General features: G+C 46.2%; 1 protein-coding gene across 1 annotated transcript in view; it reads right to left on the bottom strand.

Annotated features, from left to right (window-relative positions):
- PRRC2B (proline rich coiled-coil 2B) overlaps positions 1–19,253 on the bottom strand; it is a 44,499-nt gene that overhangs the window by 14,908 nt on the left and 10,338 nt on the right. The window contains exons 3-17 of the mRNA XM_082492839.1: positions 17,741–17,908; positions 16,589–16,766; positions 16,312–16,414; positions 15,221–15,293; positions 12,304–12,447; positions 11,404–11,645; positions 10,491–10,606; positions 9,893–10,035; positions 9,193–9,283; positions 8,583–8,775; positions 7,881–8,196; positions 7,046–7,236; positions 4,303–4,510; positions 3,333–3,552; positions 615–2,678 (exon numbers count right to left, since the gene is read on the bottom strand). Of these exons, the coding sequence (XP_082348965.1) occupies positions 615–2,678; positions 3,333–3,552; positions 4,303–4,510; positions 7,046–7,236; positions 7,881–8,196; positions 8,583–8,775; positions 9,193–9,283; positions 9,893–10,035; positions 10,491–10,606; positions 11,404–11,645; positions 12,304–12,447; positions 15,221–15,293; positions 16,312–16,414; positions 16,589–16,766; positions 17,741–17,855 (4,397 nt within the window). The 5' untranslated portion in view covers positions 17,856–17,908. The remainder of the gene's footprint in view (positions 1–614; positions 2,679–3,332; positions 3,553–4,302; positions 4,511–7,045; positions 7,237–7,880; positions 8,197–8,582; positions 8,776–9,192; positions 9,284–9,892; positions 10,036–10,490; positions 10,607–11,403; positions 11,646–12,303; positions 12,448–15,220; positions 15,294–16,311; positions 16,415–16,588; positions 16,767–17,740; positions 17,909–19,253) is intronic.

Below are 19,253 nucleotides of genomic sequence, written 5' to 3'. Positions count from 1 at the left end.
CCACCAGGCTCGGAACACACAGTGCTGCTTGCCATTCATCACTGGTCTCCACTAAGGTCTAAGAAAATATTTGCTCAGGCAAAGCTAGAACTGGCAATGTCACACACTTGTGCTCGTGCCACAATCACACTACTGGGAATCCAGGTTAGCGATGCTCAAACTACACAGCTCACAGCAACTCATCCCAGGAAAACCCAACCCTCACTTCTGTGCTCTGCTACGCTTCACTGGGGACCCATGACATGAGGGAACAACGCAACAGGTTTGGTGTTAGGGACCAGTATCTCCTTCATTATCTTTCACGCCTCTACTGAGAGGCAGTCAAGAGTAGAGAGCTGTCTTAGCACGAAACTGAGGTAAAGAAGCACAGCACATGTCATGCTCACAGTGTCTCAGCAACTTGCATAAACCTGAATTCCCAGCACTGAAGCAAAGGCATCAATTGGTTATAAAACAGACAATCTTGAAACCCTTGGATGTCATGAAGTTCGATAAACGGTGCTGCACTAGATAAAAAAAACCACAGCGAACAGCTCCTCACCCACAGTCCAGCCCTTCTCCGATCCTCCAATATCTGCATATCAGATGAGATGTACATCAGAATGCAACTTTACCTTTTGCTTTTCATTAGTGTCCCATTCTGCTGGCTCTCATATCTGGAAGCTGTTCCTACACCACTTCTGACAGACTGCTCCACAAATCCTGCTGGCTCGGCTTTGCGGCTCTGCCTGTCAACGATGGGCCTTTGGCTTGAGAAGCTCCTCTTCGCTAGCTCCCTCTTCTCCCCCAGGCTTCCACTCCCGAGGCCACCCTCTAGCTGGCCTTCGCTCTCCGAAACTCCATCTCGCCTCTCCCGCCGCTCGCTGAAGTCGCTGCTTTCAGATGCTGTCTCCCATTCCTCATTGGCATGGTCCGATGAGTTCTGGTAGGACAGCTCAGGAGACCGTCTGCCTGAGATGGTGCTCTTCTCTGCAGTGGTCAGCTTGGGTCTTCCAGGCCACTGGCTGGGCAGCAGGTTGGGGCCTCCCTCCTCAGGATTCCACTGGCCGACTGATTCCCTCTCTTGCCTGAGGCGCCTGAATCTTGGCGGTTTGTCTTGGCGGGGGGGACGCCGTCTCCTGAACGGCCTGTTCTCTATGTTCTCCTGATCTGCTGAGTAATCTTCCTGGAAAAAGTGCCTTTTGTCATCCAGATGACTCTCGTCAAAAACCCGGCTAGAGAAGGAATCCACGTGTTTATAAGAGTCCTGAATGTAGTCCCTGTCAGACTGTTGCCTGCTACCAAAAGTGTCCGATGGAGAGGTGTGGCTGTACTCCTGCCACCCTGCTCCCCCACTCCTGCCTTGCCACTGGGTGGGCTCCTTACCCATGAAACCCCTTCGCCCATAGCCAGAGTTGCTCAGTCTTGGTGGCAGTGATCTGCCAAAAGCTCTTGGGGCCCTCATCTTAGGGTCCAGACTAGTGTGATCATCTGAATAGATTTTGTTGGACCTCCAAGACTCTTTGAAGTCTCCCTTTTTCAAATCACTGTCCTCCCTGTCCAGCACAGAGCCTTCATTGCTGTTCTCTGATCCCCTCTGCCGGCGACGCTTGGGGAGCTCCTCATATTCTGACCCTTCACTGTGCGTCTCACTTGCAATCCGGCGCCTCGGTTTGCCTCTGGGGAAGTCCTCTGGCTGGTTGAATTCCCGAAGCCCTCTCCCTCGGCTGCTCCGCTGGTTGTTATAGACTCCCCGGCTGCCCACAACAGTGCCTCGCCCCCTGAAAGTGAACTCTCTGAAGCCTCTCCCTCGCCCACGCCCTTGACCTCTCCCACCAAAGGCTTGTTCCTCATCAATGAAGATCCAGTTGTTTCTTTTTGTGGGAGGTAGATCACCAGACTCTCTGGATAGCTTGTTCTCCCAGGTTCTTTCTGGCTTCTCTTCCTCCTCCTCTTCCTCCTCTTCCTCTTGAGATTTCTCGGCCTCTCGGGCAAGGCTGGCTTGGGAAGAACCTTTATCATCCAGCAGATAACGTGTGGAATGCAGTAAGGCTGCAGAATCATCTGATGCATTTTCTGCTTTCTGAACAGCCACCTTCTCCTTCAGTGGGCGTGAGGTGTCCTCTCCCTCCAGTTTAACCTTCTCCATCTCCTTCTCTTTCTCTTCCACCTTGAGGGCTTTCAGGACTGGTTTTTTAATTGGGCCCGATCGCCGTGTCCTCCCCATTTGCTCCTGGTGCTGACCACTGGTGTTCCGGTTCTCAGGAGCCCACTCTGTTGTTTCTTCAGTGGACTGTTTGGTATTAGTTCCTTCTTTCTTCCAGGGGTCAGCACTGAATGACTGCTCATCCCTGGGCACTTCTTCTGCAACCTCCGCTGCAGTCTCGGCAGGTTTCTGATGGTGGCTGATATCCCAGCCATTATATTCAGGCTTCTTCTCTGCTTGGATAAAATCAGGCTCTAAGGGCGAACACCTCAAGTTTGCGTGGCGGTTGCCAGAAGGACAAGTTTCCTGCACAGTCTCCTGATGCTGAAACAAGAGATCTTGGCCTATCCTCTGAGAAGACAGGCAGCTGTCAAAGTCTGATTGGGCCTTCTTGTCAAAAGCATTCAAGTACTCCTCCCCTCGCTCCTCAAAGAGATCTCGCTGGGTGCTCAGACTCTCTGGCCTTCCAGAAGAAGCAGAGTAACTGTCATTTCTGAGAAGGATGGAAACAACAAACAAAAGAAAAATCAGCTAACACAGAGCACAGCATGTCTCCAAGGACCATAGCTGGGCATAAGAGGTGGAAACAAAAATACATTGGGGTTTGCTCTAAATCATGAGGCAATGAGCCAACAAATACCTGAGTGCTGGGCAGATCTGCTGTGGGTCCAGGCTGTACTGCCTGGTTTGTCAAATCAACAGATGATAAAGAAAGCACTTCCTATGACGGGCAGTAAACTTAAGAAACAAAAGGGAGATTCAGCCTCCAACATATGTGGAGATCTGAAAACAAGGAACTGGTTTCAGAAAGTCTCAAAGGATTAGGAGATAAACTAGAAAGTATTGGAATTTTTGACTCATTGTTTTCTGTACCTATCCATGTAGGTGACAAGTGGCTTTCTCCTATTGAACAGGCTCCAAGCTGGTCAGCCTTGACTGGTATCAGACAGAAAAACTCTAAATAGCTCAATCTGTAAGCACCTCCACAACATAAAGATTCAACAGTGTAAGGGTGCTACCAGATCAGTACTTCGCCTGTTCAGAGATATCTTTTGGGTCAACTCTACAACTGCTTTTCAGTAGGAGATGACTTATGGCAGCACCTCCCATCACAGCATGCATGAGGACAGGAGAGTTCTGCACTCACCTGGCATGCAGCCCCTCCATGGTCATGTTGTCAGCCTGTTTTTGATGTGACAAGGAGTACCCTTTGCTCTGCAGAGATGTGTAGCTCTCCTGGCCCCACACTGGCACAGGGTCCAAGGGAGCAGTTTTCCTTTCCGCCTGCCCTGCCTGACAGTTCTGATCTTCCGATCGACAGCTGCTCCCACTGATGGAGTCCTGCTGAATCACGGGCTTCATAATTCCTGATCACAACAGAGTTCATACCATTAACACTAGAATCTCACAGCCAAGAAGAATTAGCAATCCATTGCTAGCTTGACCCCGCCTTCCTTCCAGGGCAGCAGGTGACTGCAGCCATGGAAACCCATCTGGTAGAGGGGAGCCTGTGCTTGGGAAATACACAGCTGGGAAATACACCTGGAGCGATACAGAGGGTGACACAGCTTTCGGAGCTTAGCCTGCGCAGAATACTACACACCATCACTGGCTCAGAAGCAAGCAGGTGTGTGAAAACAAACCACAAACTCAAGGGAATGATTTATACACCCTGATGTTTACATTCACACCTCTGAAGATCAGCAACAAGGTAGGAAGGTGCTACAAGCACACAGCCCAGGAACTACAGAATTTTTCCATCACATTTCTTGGAGGGGGTCTATCAAGATTTCACATGATTACAGTAACTCCCAAACTAATCTTTTTCCTCCAAGGGGCAAGATCTGCTTTTACACCTGCTAAGGCTCCAAAGCTGTTAGGGAAGATCTCCCATTGCAGTGCAGGGGACAGACAGGCAGGTGTCCTCCCTCCCAACTGCCTCTGTTCCTTCACCAGCCTTCATTGCAACTGACTCCTCCTCATCCCTAGAGAAGGTCAATCACAGCCAGCCAGGATGCAAAGTCTGGACAGAGGTAAGACGGGTGAAGAACAGCAGCTTTCCAGATATGGACCAACTGAACAGCCAGGAAAAAAAGGAAACACTGAAAATATCTTACCTGAAGGGTGAAGGGCTGAAGGGTAAAAATCCACAGGGGTGCGACTCTGGGCCATGCGAGGGTCCATATAAGAGGGCATCATCATCCAGCGAGGATCAAAGCCAAGCATCTGGGGGTGCGGCGGGTAGAACGTCCGTTGGGGATGGGAATGGGATGGGGGAGGATAGACTTGCTGCTGCTGCCAGTGCTGCATCTTGTACAGCTGCTCCTGCAGGGAAAAGGGATGGGCCATTTGACATGAATGGTTGTGGTGCCAGGAATCACATTTGCAAACTGGACAAAGAAAAACACATTCTATGTTCTAGAGGCTCAAAACCAGATCAGATGGGAAGGTAAAGTGGATAAGGGCAATTCACTACCAACTGGGAACATGGCAGTTGTTATCTCTAAATACCCAGAACAGCCAGAATATATTGCAGCCAGAAGTGCAGCCAGAATCTCACACCACTATGGGTCACACTACATGGCCAAATGCAAGGGATCAGCTTCAAGACTGGAGTTTGCATGTTCTCAGTGCTTCTAAGGGATACAGGACAACTTCCTGTCACACACCATTTCCTAATTGGAACCAAATACTTTACAAGATACAAGACTTTGTTCTTTGGAGAAAAAGCAATTATGAGTTATTTAGTGTGCACATATATTAGTTCTACTCATGTTGGCTAAACAATTAGATAAGAACATCCAAAACTCAATTAAGAGAGCTATTAATATTTTATAGTATTTCCTGTGCATCATCCAGAGATGGACAGACACCCTCAGGTTGTCTCCCACCTCCCGCACGGCCAGTACACCTTCCTTTAGCTGAAGACTGTCATGATGTTCATCTCATTTGACATTTAACTTTTGCTAAAGGTCCAAGAAGAACCTACATTTGAAGGGAGCCTTGTGTACTGAAGAAAGCTTTCAAAAGGTAAACAGCTCCAATTAACATGAAATACATCTATTTACCTGTCAAACTTTCCACCGTCTTTTCTTACTAAGCTTACAGTGTCAGATACTGTAACTTTTCATTTAAAAAAAAGCCAGTCTCTTACTGCAGAGCAAGAGAGACACTCTTAAATCTGAACCTGACACATCATTACAGCAAAACAGAAACTCAGATAAATGCAGAAATTATGAGTTATCTAGTGATCCAGAACCTTGGAGAAAATATTTCATTAATGATACCAACACTATTTTTTATTTTGTTCATTTCATGGAACCAGGACATCAAAGCAGCAATACAATCCAGCCAAAATACAAACTGCCTCTTACATACTAACAACACAAAGGATAAAAGAAAATAAAATGAAAATTTCATGTTCTTCCAATAGCAATGACCTGTGGTATTATTAGCATGACAGCAAAGACATCCAATTCTTTTTAGTTTAAGAGCATCTCTTTTAAAGAGTAACATTAGCAGTGTTTGCTGCTGTACATTCAAATCCTGAAAATGTCAACTGCCCAGTAACAAGCACAGCCGAACATTCATAAAAGAGCAATTACTGAGCTTCCAAGCAAAAGCCAAATGTGAGCTCTTCACTAAGTTTTGCAGCAGAGTTGATTATATCACATGTCAACTGATTATTCTATGAAGAATGGCAATTAAATTTCCATTATCTGAAGCCTGAATATTCTTTCCTTTGGTTTGACTCTGCTGCCCTAAGGAGGCTCACTGCATCTGGAAGAAGAGCTGAAAAGTGTGTATGGCGTACAGCACTGTAAGGCTGGGCAAGATGCAAGACATTCAAAGCAGTGCAGGCTGGTCTCTCGAAGCCCCAGAGGAGAGTTTTCAATGAAACAAAAATGAAGCAGTTAAGACCAAGCACATTTATGGTGCAAAGAAAGTAATGATTTGGAAGAACCTCACAGAAAAAATGTTGGGTAGGTAGATGAGAGCAGATACAGAAGACCACTTCTCTGCAAAGGCAGGAGGTGGAATGAGAAGTGTGCCACTTTGCAGCCCTCATGTTCATTCCAGAAGCAGAGTCCAACCACCTGCCAACCTGGTTTGCTCCTGCAAGCAAATGGCTGCCCATACCTAACAGGGTAAGGGCACAGCAAGTGCAGAGTGAAATGGAAGCAGCTGATCCCCAAAGGGTCTCCTTTCCCTTGGCCCATATATTCAACTCCCTGCCACTGCAGGAGTGCTGAAGAACAGCAGCTCCCATCTTGCACCAGGGAACAAGAACAAATGTTCACCAGGTTCAGTGCCAGCCAACGGCATTAGAGACTTCACTGGATCTGACCTACAGCAAGTACAAAGGTAGCCACTACTGCTCTCCTGGCTTTGGACAGGGGAAGGGGAACAACTCCAGCTTCTCCTGCATACACACATTTGCGAACCAGAGCTCTGCTACAAACCACGTAGTCCTAAGATTTCATGTTGTCAGGAGACACCCAGACAACCATGCAAGACAAGTCAGCATTTCTGACAGCAGTGTTTGTTTTTCTCCCAGGCAAGTGACAAACCTGGCCTGCCCACACCTCTCCCCAGCCACAGAAAGCCCTAACCACAATAGCTCCACCATCACAGGGTGCACGTAAAATTCATGTAACCTACAGAGAGCCCTTTTACGCCCGTCAGACAGGATACATCTGTGATCAAAAGTACTGAAGAAGGCCAGGGTAAAACCCCCATTTATCACCAACCCGCCCAAAGACAGTTGGTTAGTTGGTGCTGATGGTGTTGAGAACCAAGCAAACACAATGGTTTGGGGGGGGTCCAAAGGAAGAGGGGTGGGAGTTTAACACCTATTACCTGCTGCTGTTGCTGCTGTTGCCTCTGGAATCGTGGGGGAAGAGACTTCTGGTATTTGTTGAATTCCTGTGCTGGGGAGGGAGCTTCCCTGAGCTCCTCCTCACTGCTGCTTTGGGTGGCTGCTGCTGGGGCAGGAGTATCCTCTTCCAGATAGCCAACAGAGACATCCTGTGTGTGAAACTCAGGGGTTGCTGCAGAGAAGAAAATAAGCCTTGATGAGCCCTGGTTACAACAGGGCTTGTGCGTGCACCACAACATACACAGGTGGGGGCATGTCCTGACTGCATTATGTGGTTCAACTTTATTATAATCATATATAGCACCTCACACAATCTGTCTGATTTGCCTTGACAGCTCTAGAGAGCTTTGTCCATCTTGTTTTAGTGATAAACTGAAGTCCCCCTCTGCCATCAGCATTCTGCTTAAGCACTGGGGAAAAAAAGTCCATTTCCCCTGTTACTCCTTAAACCTGCCAGGACTTATTGATAACCAATTTTCTGATCTGTGACCCATGAGCACTTTCTTAATATCATCATCCAATCATGAGAAGATCAAGAGACCCATTCCAACAAGGTCACTGCTAGCACAGCTGACTGAGCACAGATACACACAACTAAAGAAGTTTATATTTGTTTTTGTAGTATTTTTTTAAAAACGAACCTTCACACCAATCCAAAATACTCTGCAGAATACGCGAAGAAGCTGATCTCGCAAGTGCAACTGAAGTACCCTCTGAACACTCCCCTCCCAGGAACTCCCACACTTTTCCAGCAAGAGATAGGCACAATAGCAAAAAAGCAGTTTTTACAAGGTGAGGCAAGCAATGTTTCTGTACCTCTACGGAAAGCATGACCATTCTCTTGCACAGCATTTTTCTCTGTGCTTGGGGGTCGCAGGTCTTCATTCTCTGCGTGTTTCTGGGTCTCCACGCTCTTCTGAGCCAGTTTGCATTTCTGATCAAGTTGCTTCAGCTTTGCAGCGCAGGCTGCCAGACGCTCCTCCCTGGCTCGCCGCTCCTCCTCTTCCCGTCGCCTCCTGGCTCTCTCGACAGCCTCCGAGATCTCAGAATGCACAAATTTCTGTCTCAGTGGCACCTTTTCTTCTTTATCCTCGAGGGACTGCTGCCTGAGAATGCTTCCCAGTGTGGGCTTCTGCCAAAGTAAAAACATTCCTCAATAAACATGACCCAAGCATCTCCTGTATCTTGAGATTTGCGTCCCACACTGAGAAGATTCCCTCCTGACTCCATCCCCTCTATCCTCACGCACACAAATCCCCCTTTTGGTGCGGAGTTATTGCTATCTGGTTCAATAGCTCCATTTTCTCGCTGTCTGACAATCCCACTGCTCTGGACCAGCTTCATTTTCTTTGCTCTAGTGGGAGTACTATGCAGATGGATTTCTCTCCAGCTGGATATAAACAAAGAATTGAGATATTCATCAGCATCCCGTTTTCAACAAAATGTCAAACTGGCCTCTTAAGGACACCAATGCATCGCATCCAGCAGTGCAAGCCCACTCACATGAATTCAGCCTACCTGGTATTCAGATGCAGAGCTCCAGCCGTTCAGCTTCCTTGGAGGTTGCTGTGAATCCTGAACCTTCCGGACTGACCGGGACAAGCCCACTGAGTCACCCCAATTCTTTCCTTCCTCCACAGGGTGTTTGACATCTGCACTGTCTGCAGAGCTTAGGGACAACTGTCGCTGCCTTCTGGGATCCCAGCTGTTCCTGTCATGTAAACAGCTTTGCTACTACATTTGCTACTTGCCTCAAAAGGCACTTGCAGTCTTATGAAGTGGCAAAACCAACTGATTGTAAAAGAAAGGAAAGATCGAAAAACAAAGACACCAGAACAAGCAATGCGCTTTTTCTCCTAAGGTGCATAAGGATTAACACCACTATTGTGCAGCAGGATAAAGGTGAGACACAGAAAGGGGAGGAGGAAAAAGGCCTGGCATCCTGGCACTCAGCTTCAAGACCTACGCACACCCTTAAGGCCCACTCAAACAATGGCCAGTGGACTCAACAAAGTCACAGTATGAATCAGGGGGATCAAGCCTCAACATTTAGAACAAGTTTTAAAAGATCGTGGTACTGTTTACTTTTATTGAAACAACTGTAGGTGCAAGTACAGCCACTTCTTACCACTTCTGTCGTCCATCTTTAAGAGTTTCTTCCTCTTCCTCATCTTCACTAAACTTTAGTTTCTCAGAGTAATCCACTTCATCATGAATGCCTACAAAGGCAGGATTGGAGAAGCGATGTATGAGAAGAAAGAAACAGGTCCCTTGTCCTGACAAAGCTTATGCCTTCTCTGGCATTAAGCCAGAGAATGCACAGGCTTGCCATAAACTACTCGGAAAGCCCAATGTCCACCACAGGTACTGGAAATTATGTGAGTAGTGTGGAATCACACTGCTGAACAGCTGGGCTGGGCCCAGATAAGGAGCAGCAACCAGTCTGGGAATGGGGGCTGCAAATGAGGAGACAGCCACCAGGCTAGACTGTGTGTAACTGGATATGGAATGCCACGACTGAAGGGTAGGACTAACTCTTCTTCCCAGCAGCCATAATGCTATCCACCTGCTGTTTGGTGTTTTCAGCTTTTAGGAGTCTTCAGATCCGATTCCTTGAGTATAGTGTGATGGAAGGATCAGAAGGATCCATTGTGTCATCATTTACACCAACAGCAATTTCACAACTAGACAGACCGCTCTTTGCTGCTTCTCCTCCCTTTGAACAGAGCCACCAGAATATCCTGGCTATTTCATGCTCCAGGGAGAAGTAACTACTTTGCTTCACCTCCTAAGTTGTTGCCTGAAGCTAGGGAATGTAAGCACTTTACCTGCCCATCCATCATCTGCATCAGTGTCTAGTTCATCCAGCCCCTTTAGGTTCTCTGCATTGATAATGGTGGGCCGAGGCGCTCTCTCTACTTGCTGCCGAACTGGACGTGTTGGGCGAGACAGACTAAGCCTGTTCTCTTTTCTAAAGGGAAACACAAAGAAATGGTTGGAAACAGCAAACAGTAAAGAAAAGAATGTAGAGCTGGGTTTGTAACAGTGAAATCGGTCCTTTTCTACCATGCACTTATATAAAAGGGCTCCAAATTTCTCTCCCTGCTTAGCAAAGTTTCTTTCCCTTGTCTACCCAGTAGCCACTTCCTAGGGCTTACAGATCAAAGCTGCTTCCAGTCCAGGATCACGCACAACTACTTCTCGTGTTCACCTGGTCTTTAGGCAAACACTGCTTACAATCCTGCACCATTATGTTGCTGTGTTTGGAGCAAAGCATTGCTTCTTTGGGTAAAAATCAGGTTTCCTCTGCGGCTGCCTGCAGCTTCACCCATGCAACTGGATCCTCAGCCCAAATTCTTGCATAGTTGAAGGTTTATGTTACACCCTGAACCTGCCTCTCAATTGGGACAGTCACGGCAGCCTTACCCATCCTGGTCATTCATCTGGTATTGTCTGAAAGGTACCCGGGGCTCAAGCCGAGGAAGGGGGAAAGACCCTCGGTCCAGCGATCCAGGGTTCTCAGATGGCTGTTGTGGACACATCTGGAACAAGGCAAAGCAGAATAGTCTGTTTTTTCTCCTTATCACAGGAAGGCTTAGCCAGATAAGGTTACAATACGAGCATGGTAGCTGCATCCGTGCAAAGGGAAAACGAACATTTCACATCTGGCTGCCTAACAGGCCATGTGCTAACGGCTACCCTCTCCAGCTCTAGAGGGAAAGTATAGCAACTTCCTTGGGCTGAGCAAGGCTGTGCTACCCTATTCTATTCACGCTGAGAGAGTTGGGGTTGTTCAGCTTGGAGAAGAGAAGGCCCTGGGGAGACCTTATAGTGGCCTTCCAGTACCTAAAGGGGGCCTATAGGAAAGCTGGGGAGGGACTTTTTACATGGGCATGCAGTGATAGGACGAGGGGGAATGGCTTCAAATTGGAAGAAGGTAGATTTAGATTAGATATTAGGAAGAAATTTTTCACTCTGAGCATGGTGAGACCCTGGAACAGGTTGCCCAGAAAAGTTGTGGAAGCTCCATCCCTGGAGGTGTTCAAGGCCAGGCTGGACGGGGCTTTGAGCAACCTGGGGTGGTGGCAGGTGTCCCTGCCTATGGCAGGGGGGTTGGAACTAGATGATCTTCAAGGTCCCTTCCAACCTAAACCATTCTATGATTCTAGCATGAAAAGTTAAACACACAACAGCAGAAACTAAAAACAGACCAAGAGAAGGATCCCCGAGCAAGCCCTGGGAACCAACTCAGACTCCAGAAAACAGATCTCAGCTGACTTCTTCAACACACGCTATAAAAACCAAGGACTTACACAGCCGTGGGGAAAGAGCAACTTACAAAAGCAGGTAGCATGTCATGGTATGTAGGTGGTTGGTAGGCATTTCCCATGAACTGTGAAGCCCCTTTGCGGACAGGCTGAGCTGGGCGGAGAGACGGCTCCTTTGGATCGCTGGCACTCGCTGAGGAGGGGGCTCCGTCTCCCATGCTAGAGGTCTTGCTGCCCAGCTCAGCAGGGGAGGCGGTCAGAGATGTGGCAGAGGTTATGTTCCTCCCACCGCCCTCCCTCCAACTGGTGACATCTGGAAAGGAGGTAACAATTATGTTAACATTCGTAAATGCAGACAGTCACTCTGCCAAAAAGTCTCAAAACTCAAATACTCTGGTCAAGCCCTAATTACACTAAGCATGTAGAAAACCATCGGGGACCAAGGAAAATTTCCAAAAGCATTTATTTTCCTTAGAGACTAGCAGCATCAGCCATTACTAAGTAATTGTCGCACCAGTGGTGTCCTTATTTGTCAGTAAGCCTAAATTCCAACCAACTCTGCTCCCCATCTCCACAGTCCTCACCCTGCAGAACTAAGGCCAATTAGATCATGCACAGTCAAAGAGAAGCCACGTTACACCACCCACTCATTCCACTTGTGACTTTCCCTTAGCCCAGGGGGAAGGGGCCTGCTTTGCAACATCACACAGCAATTTTTATGAAACAATGAAGAAGATGACAGTCCATACTTGGCTGTCTGGACCACAGAACTCAGGCAGTGAACATCAGCACTACCTGCAAATCTGCGATCATTTGCTAAGCAGCTTGACACATGTGAGCTCATAAAAAGATAAAAGAGAATGTAGGGACGGACTATCTGATACTACCATGAACTGGCATTCCACTGCCCAACACAGCGTCTATGGGGTTATGAGCTGGGATAAGGTAGAAAGACACAATCATTCACTTACTCTGGGGGCGGAGGCTTGGTCCTGGCCCATACGACGGATCTAAGGCGCCCTTTTCTTTGCCAACCTTGTCCTGCTCGCCAGCTGCTTTCAGCGTCGGAAATTCCTCGGGAGAGAAGGATAACAGTCGGCTTGAGGCCCTTGAACCTGCCAGACAAATAAGTGTGGGACTCAGAGAAGATATTTCCACTCTTTCAATTCCCTTACAACATCAGCCTGGAAACAGGTTTCCTGAGAATCTGGGCCTCCAGCATATTTAAATCCAAATTACTATCATACCAGCACCTCAGCTCACATCCAAAACACTCTCAGACACTGTCACCAACACAACAACACATGTCCTCACCCAGTACTCCCACTCTCTTAACTTGGGATCTTCATTTAAATTCTCATGTTCAACGAAGTCAGAGTGAACTTTCTCAGCTTCCAATAATTTTTGTAAAGTACAAAATTCAGACTGAGGCAGAGATAAAAATTCTGCAAGACTGCTTATAGATGATACCCTGTTATCAAGTATTTGACATTTCTACCCAGACTTTCTGCTCAGATCTCACCCTACTGGGGAAGTCTACTGTTAAGATTTCTGGCAATATACTCAGTGAAAGACCACAGATAACAACCAAGTGCTATATGCTGTACCCCACTCTCTTCCCCGCTGCAGCATTTTTAAGATGCAGATCACTGGCCAGATCAGGCCGGGTTCATTTCTTGTCATTGGCAAATTGTCTTGCTGAGTCATCAGCCACCCTAGAAAGACAGCTTTCTGTCCATTCTAAAGATCTGCCAGTGACTGGAAAACAAAACACAGCAATTCTCCTAAACTCATTGGCAAGATAACACTGAGTTAGAGGAAATTGTCAGCATTATTGCACCACTAAACACTAAAAAAAATTGCTTTTTTGAGAACTGTTTCTTGGTGTTCCTTGGCTAATGCTCTTTTTAAAAAGGGCATTTCAGAATTACCATGCTAGAAGTATCAGCAATAAGTACTGAACACCTCTGACAAAAGAGTCCCATCTATCTTTATCCTTCCTTGCCCTAAAGAGTCAAGAAGGATTGGCTTTAAGTCATTTTCACTTTCTGGAACTTGCACACTGCACGAGACCTTCCAACTGAAGATTTCCAGGGAAGACACTGCAACTGCTGCATGTAACATCTTCAAATATTTTTGACAGATGAGAATACACAAGAAGGACATTTCTCAAATACACCACAAAATATCTGAGCTGTGCCCAGAGTTCTGATTTTTACTGCACTATTTTACTGAACTAGAATGGCAATGAGAATATTAACAACATGTAAGTGTCTTTCAGGGAGACTTCCACCCCCCAGGTAATGCTGCACAATGTAATGACTGTTAATGTGCAGGCATTAACAATTTGCACTCTAACCCCAGGCAGCATCACACTGATAAAAGTTCGATGCATTTTTTTTTCCTCCAAGTGCCCCTTACAAAGAAGACACAGGCATGGAGCAGTTCATAATTACTTTACTACACCACAATTCTTCAGGATACAGCCTCCAAAAAAAATTTTACAGCCATAATACCTAGAAGAGGGCAAAAAGCAAAAGACTTGCCTCTTCATCAATAATACTACAAACTGCTGTATTATCTTAGAAGAAAAGCAATTGTTCAATGTCACTGGAGAAGAGGTGCAAGGATGAGATCACCTAAGAAGTTCTTTCAGCCAGATTTCTGATGCTTCTGTGTTTCAATTACCTTCTAATTAAGCTGCTCTTAGCCACATATGCAACTCTTTTCTTGGGTTGAGAACTCTATATTGATAAGTGTGACCTAGAATAAGTTTTCAAAAAATCTTTTAAGAACATTGTTAGATGATCAGATTTCAAAACAGGAGGTCCACACACCAACAGTCTCAAAAAAGTACCAATTAACCAAACAAGACACAGTCTTTGCACTGGCCACCAACCTCAGGCAAGCACAAGTCTCTGCTTTGACATTTAGCCTTTGAGAAACACCCTCTCATCAAGGGACTCGTTTAATTTAGGATAAGCTTGCCCCCTCCATTTCTGCAATCTGCAGCTGTCTCAATTCTTCCAAGTCTCTCTGCAATTTCATTTGATAACTGAATGGTTCCAGGTCTGCTCACATTAAAACAGTAGAACTGAGCTGTTATTCTCACTACGGTTTAAATGGTAGCACTCAGTGCAGCTGGAAACCACCTCCTGTGTGGAAACGAATGCATCTGAAGACAAATAAACTCCCAATTTATGTTAACACTGCTTCAGGATCCTTAGCCAAGCAGAAGCCATTAGCAGCACAGTTACTCAGGGAGACTTAACAGAAATGCCCTCAGCCAAGATGTAAGCAAGTGCAACTTCCATCCACTGACACTGTAATACCCTTGGACCAAGGATGCTGTGTACAACCTCCCTGAGGCCTCACTTTTGACCACCTAATTAGGTGAAGCTTCCCATGCTGCTGGCCAGAGATGCCTACATGTCCGGTCTCTGATGTCTCCTCCTTTCTTCTTTTCTCCTAAACCAATCCCTCCCCTCTTCCACTCTGTTTTCTGCACACTGCTCTGGGCTGATGGAAGATGCTTATGAGGGGGCAAACTTTCCTCTTCTCCTTCAAAACCTTCAGCTCCCAGAACTCCCTGATGCTTCCCAAATGCATGAAACGTTGTGCTTCAAGATGGCAATGAGACACATTCTGTTCAAGCTGTGTCTTGCACTGGCAGACCTGAACAGATGCAGTTGCATCATTCCAGCCAACACACTACACAGATTGAAAACAAGACTCATATGGCCTCACTGCACTGCAACGGGGACAGCTGTATCCCATTCTGCACCAGTCTAGACAGGGAGGACAGGAAGAAATGGAGTCCACCCCATCTCATGGCTGTCTGGGAGAAGCAGGCACATACCCAGCTCCATTTCTGTTTATCATACTCACCACCTTCTTGTCCTACTGGCTTTCCATTCAGCTGTGCCCATGACTTTGGTCCACCTGGCACTGAATTTGTACTCTGAAAACAAAACAAAACACAAAAACAACCCCAACGCCCACAGATCAGTGAAGTCTCATGACTGTTTCTCATTTCTTGTCTGGCACCTGCTATAGTTCAGGCCTCTAGATCACCCACATCTCACTGGATACCACAGGTCTCCCCAGCTTCTTGTTGGGGCTAAAGTCAGCTGCTCCCTACTCCAGTGTACTACACTGCTATGGCAAAAATCCTCTTCTCTGCCCTGTCCCTCATCTCTCCTTTGCTCACCTTCATCAACTATTTCCTCAAGCCATTCCTCTTGCTTTCTTCCCTCTAATCAAGCTTTCCCTTTGTTCTATTGCATTTTCCCAAATGGTCCCTCTTAATCTTCTAGGTTTGTTCCATGCTACACCTCAGCTTAAAGGCTACCTTACTTTCTCATGCATTAACCACTCTTCTCCACTTCAAAACATACCTCCTGTCCTAATTTCCTTGAACCTCAAGGGCTGGGATTATTTTTTTTTTTTTTTTTTTTTTTTTTTTTAACTGCAGCACAGAGGGGCCAGGTCCCTCCACTCTCTGGGGAAGCTTTCTTACTTGCCAGTAGCTTTTTCAGGTCCTGACACTGGCTACTTCTCCCACATGACCAGATCTCTTCTTATCAAGTCTCATCAGGCTGGGAGCAAGAGCTGGATCTGTTGTCACCAAGCAACATTTGAATTAGATCCAAAGTAAAATAGTTTAGAAGTGCTAACCAGCCATCCCACATTCCAGCCATTCTTTCTAGATTGAAGCTAGACTTTCTGCACACACTTGAAAGGTACAGATGTAACGTGCACAGAATTATACTCTAACTGCAGCACAGCATTCCCAGGGCACAGTAACTTGGAGCCAAGATAGTCAATTCCACAAGAATTGATTATACCGGAACTGTTCTGTGACTTACAGTCTGCTGATTCTTACTTGTGCAAGGCAACACAGACAATTAAAGAAAACCCTCAAGCTGTCTGGGGACAGGGGAAGCAGGATGGCAGTCACAAAGACCGCTTGCACTTACCTCCTGACTGATTGACTGTGTCGGCTTCTGTAAATTGGAGACAGATTTCTGCAAACCCTGCTGCGGCAGCGACTCCTGCAGCTGTGCAGCCGTCACACTGGAACTGAAAAGAGACAGCAGAGGTGATATAAAAGGGGAAGGAAGGCAAAAAGACAGACAAACAACTCTAGCAATATAGCAGTTGCTAAAAGATCAAGCTAACGTTGGCTCTACACTGGCATGGACAATAGAGAACTGATCACTGTCAGGTCCAACACATAGCAGTAGTTCTACCTACCTCTTTTGGTCTGACTGATCCTGCTTGTTTGCCCATCCTGTACCGTCCTTAGGTACTATAATGATGTTGGGGTCGTTTCCTTTGTTCTCAGACTTCAAGCTAGGCAAGTTTGCAGGAGGTGGCATGCGCCGGGCAGCAGCAACTTTCCCAAGACTCTGTAAGCCATGTCTAGGAATAACTAGTGAGAAAGGAACAACGGCAGGTCATAGAGGGCTATATCCTGCTAGATAAGTAACCTGAATTAGCATACTGTGGCTGGGTGCATTCCCAACAGAACTGTAAGACAAGCAGCACCACTGCTGCTAGGTCAACATACAAGTCACTTCCCACAGGACCACGGTGAAGCAGCTGTCTGTCGTAGCAGCTAACAGGCAGCCTCCTACCACAATCAGGAGGGAGAAAGTAATAATTCTCCCTAACAGAAAATGCCCACAGAGTCTTTTAGCTACCTGTGCAGATATCCCTCTTTCATCCCACCAAGGAGAAGCAGCATCGCCATTTCACAGCTTGGGGAAATGGCCATCTACGTGCACCTCTTAGCAGACAGACTGGTAATCTAACCCAGGAGTCCTGAGGTCTAGATTTTCCAGCTCTACCCACCAAATCACATTTATTAAGCTGGTATTTTCTTTGGTTTTCTACTCCAAAACCAAATCCAGAGCCAGTCCAGGCAATGTTTCATTTTTTTTGACCCCACCACCTATTTTTGGTCACATCTCCACTGCAACTGAGGTTCTATCCGAGAGGCCTTCAGTCCTTGACTCTCACCTCACACAAGGTCTGACCAACTTAAGGTGCTTCAGTCAGCTTAAACGCCTCATCTTGGTATCGCCTAAGGCCCCAGTAAGGCTTTCACTCAAGCTTGCAATTTGACCACTTTTCAGCAAGGACGCAGGCTAGATGAAAGGGCCAACAGTCCCCTACCTGGTTTGCCTTAATTCCTCCATGTGTCTATAATAACAGAAGCACAAAGAACCACAGACGTTTTCCTTGAAGTCCTAATGGAACACAGGCTTAGACACCAGCACAAACAGCTCTGCATTCCAGCTGCTTCCCACTGGGCATCCTACCCACAGGGCCAACAACCTGAATTAGCTCTGCAACAACACTCTTAGAACACCCCAAAAGAAGATTTCTGAAGGCGTTCCTTACCTGTAGTTCTGATAGCTTCTATTGACTTTCCTTTATACTTATCAAACAGGCTGAGAGTCGAGTACTTGCTTTTCCCATCCTTTCCCTTGGTTATTTGCCCCAAACGATCGGACATTGCGATGAAATGTCATCTAGTAAGGAAATTTCTCTGCGCCGCTCCCGATCTGCCTTTTAATGAAAGAGAACCAGGGAAATGCCATCAAACAGATTATTCAGCCACAGACAAGTAAGAAGTAAAACACGCACAACTGCTAGAACTGCAGACATTCAATGAGCAGACACAGTAAGTTACAAGGTTTTAAACCCCTCCTGTTTACTCGCAAGAAGCTTCTGGGATTTAAGATTCATAAACTAAATAAAAAAACCTGCAGGAACACACTTGTCACAGCATCATTTTTTTCTGCCACTCCAGTGCTGAAAGAGGTGAGCTTCTTTAATTGTGCGGTCAACATAGTCCTTGCTTTAAAAAAGTAAGTCTAACAATAAGCAGCTACGCACAAAAATTCCTAAATGTAAGTGACATAAAAGCACCATATCTTATTCCACAATGGAATTTACTATTGGGTTTCCCACTGAAGCACCGGTAGCAGGTTTGTAATGTTTAGGATTATGGTTCCACACTGGCCACAGTTAATGACTCGTAGCAGCAATTAATGCTTTGAAAGTATCACCTGAAGACAGAGTTTCTTCAAATTCCCTTTTCCCATTTGCTGGCCATGAAAGAGAGTTAAGGAGTCCAAAAACCATTGTTCAAATGAAACAGGTTCAGACCCTTGAACCTGTGGGTTCAGCAGTTCTACTATGAATCCTGAAAACACTTCATAAAAAAAAGATTACATTTCTCTGTTGCTGGCACCTTCAACGCCTTTTTTTAGCTACAAATATACTTTTCACAATGGATGTGGTTTGTTAATTTTTCACTCATCTTTGCTGGCGCAACATGCTATGATTAACACCCTTCATGCATGCATTCTCTTTACTTTCACTTTTTGGCTCTTGGAGCTTAAGACAAAGCTGAAACATGGGGAATGTACACACTGCAGAGGTCAACTTTTATGTCAGAAAAGAAACTTTGCTTACTTTCAATGGATCTTTCTTTCATTTTTTTCATGCATAATTCTCTGTTCTGAATTTTCTCAAATCTAGGCGCTTAATCTAACCTTTTCACACATATTTTAGATTTCCAGATTTCTTGTTGTAAAGCCTCCACTTCAAGCCTAAAACTGCTGGCAGCTTTATTACACCATCTGCTAGGTCCCATCTTAGGGCTGCAACTCTGTGTTGGAGTAACAAAACACTATACATATCAGACCTTCCCACCCTTCGCCCTTTCTGAAACTCATCCAGCTGAAAGCACTTTCAAGTGCAATCAGAAATCACTCTTTCTGAAAGAAACTGTATCTGACCAGAGGCTACATCCTCCCCCAGCAACACCGTATCAAACACGATTTCCAGGTAAGAGGATTACTCCATCACGCATTATGTACAAAATAAAGCACGGACCACAAACAAG

Source organism: Vanellus vanellus (genome assembly GCF_965231255.1).
Source record: "Vanellus vanellus genome assembly, chromosome: 18".
Classification (NCBI taxonomy): Eukaryota; Metazoa; Chordata; class Aves; order Charadriiformes; family Charadriidae; genus Vanellus; species Vanellus vanellus.
This window is presented reverse-complemented; position numbering and strand designations above follow the sequence as displayed.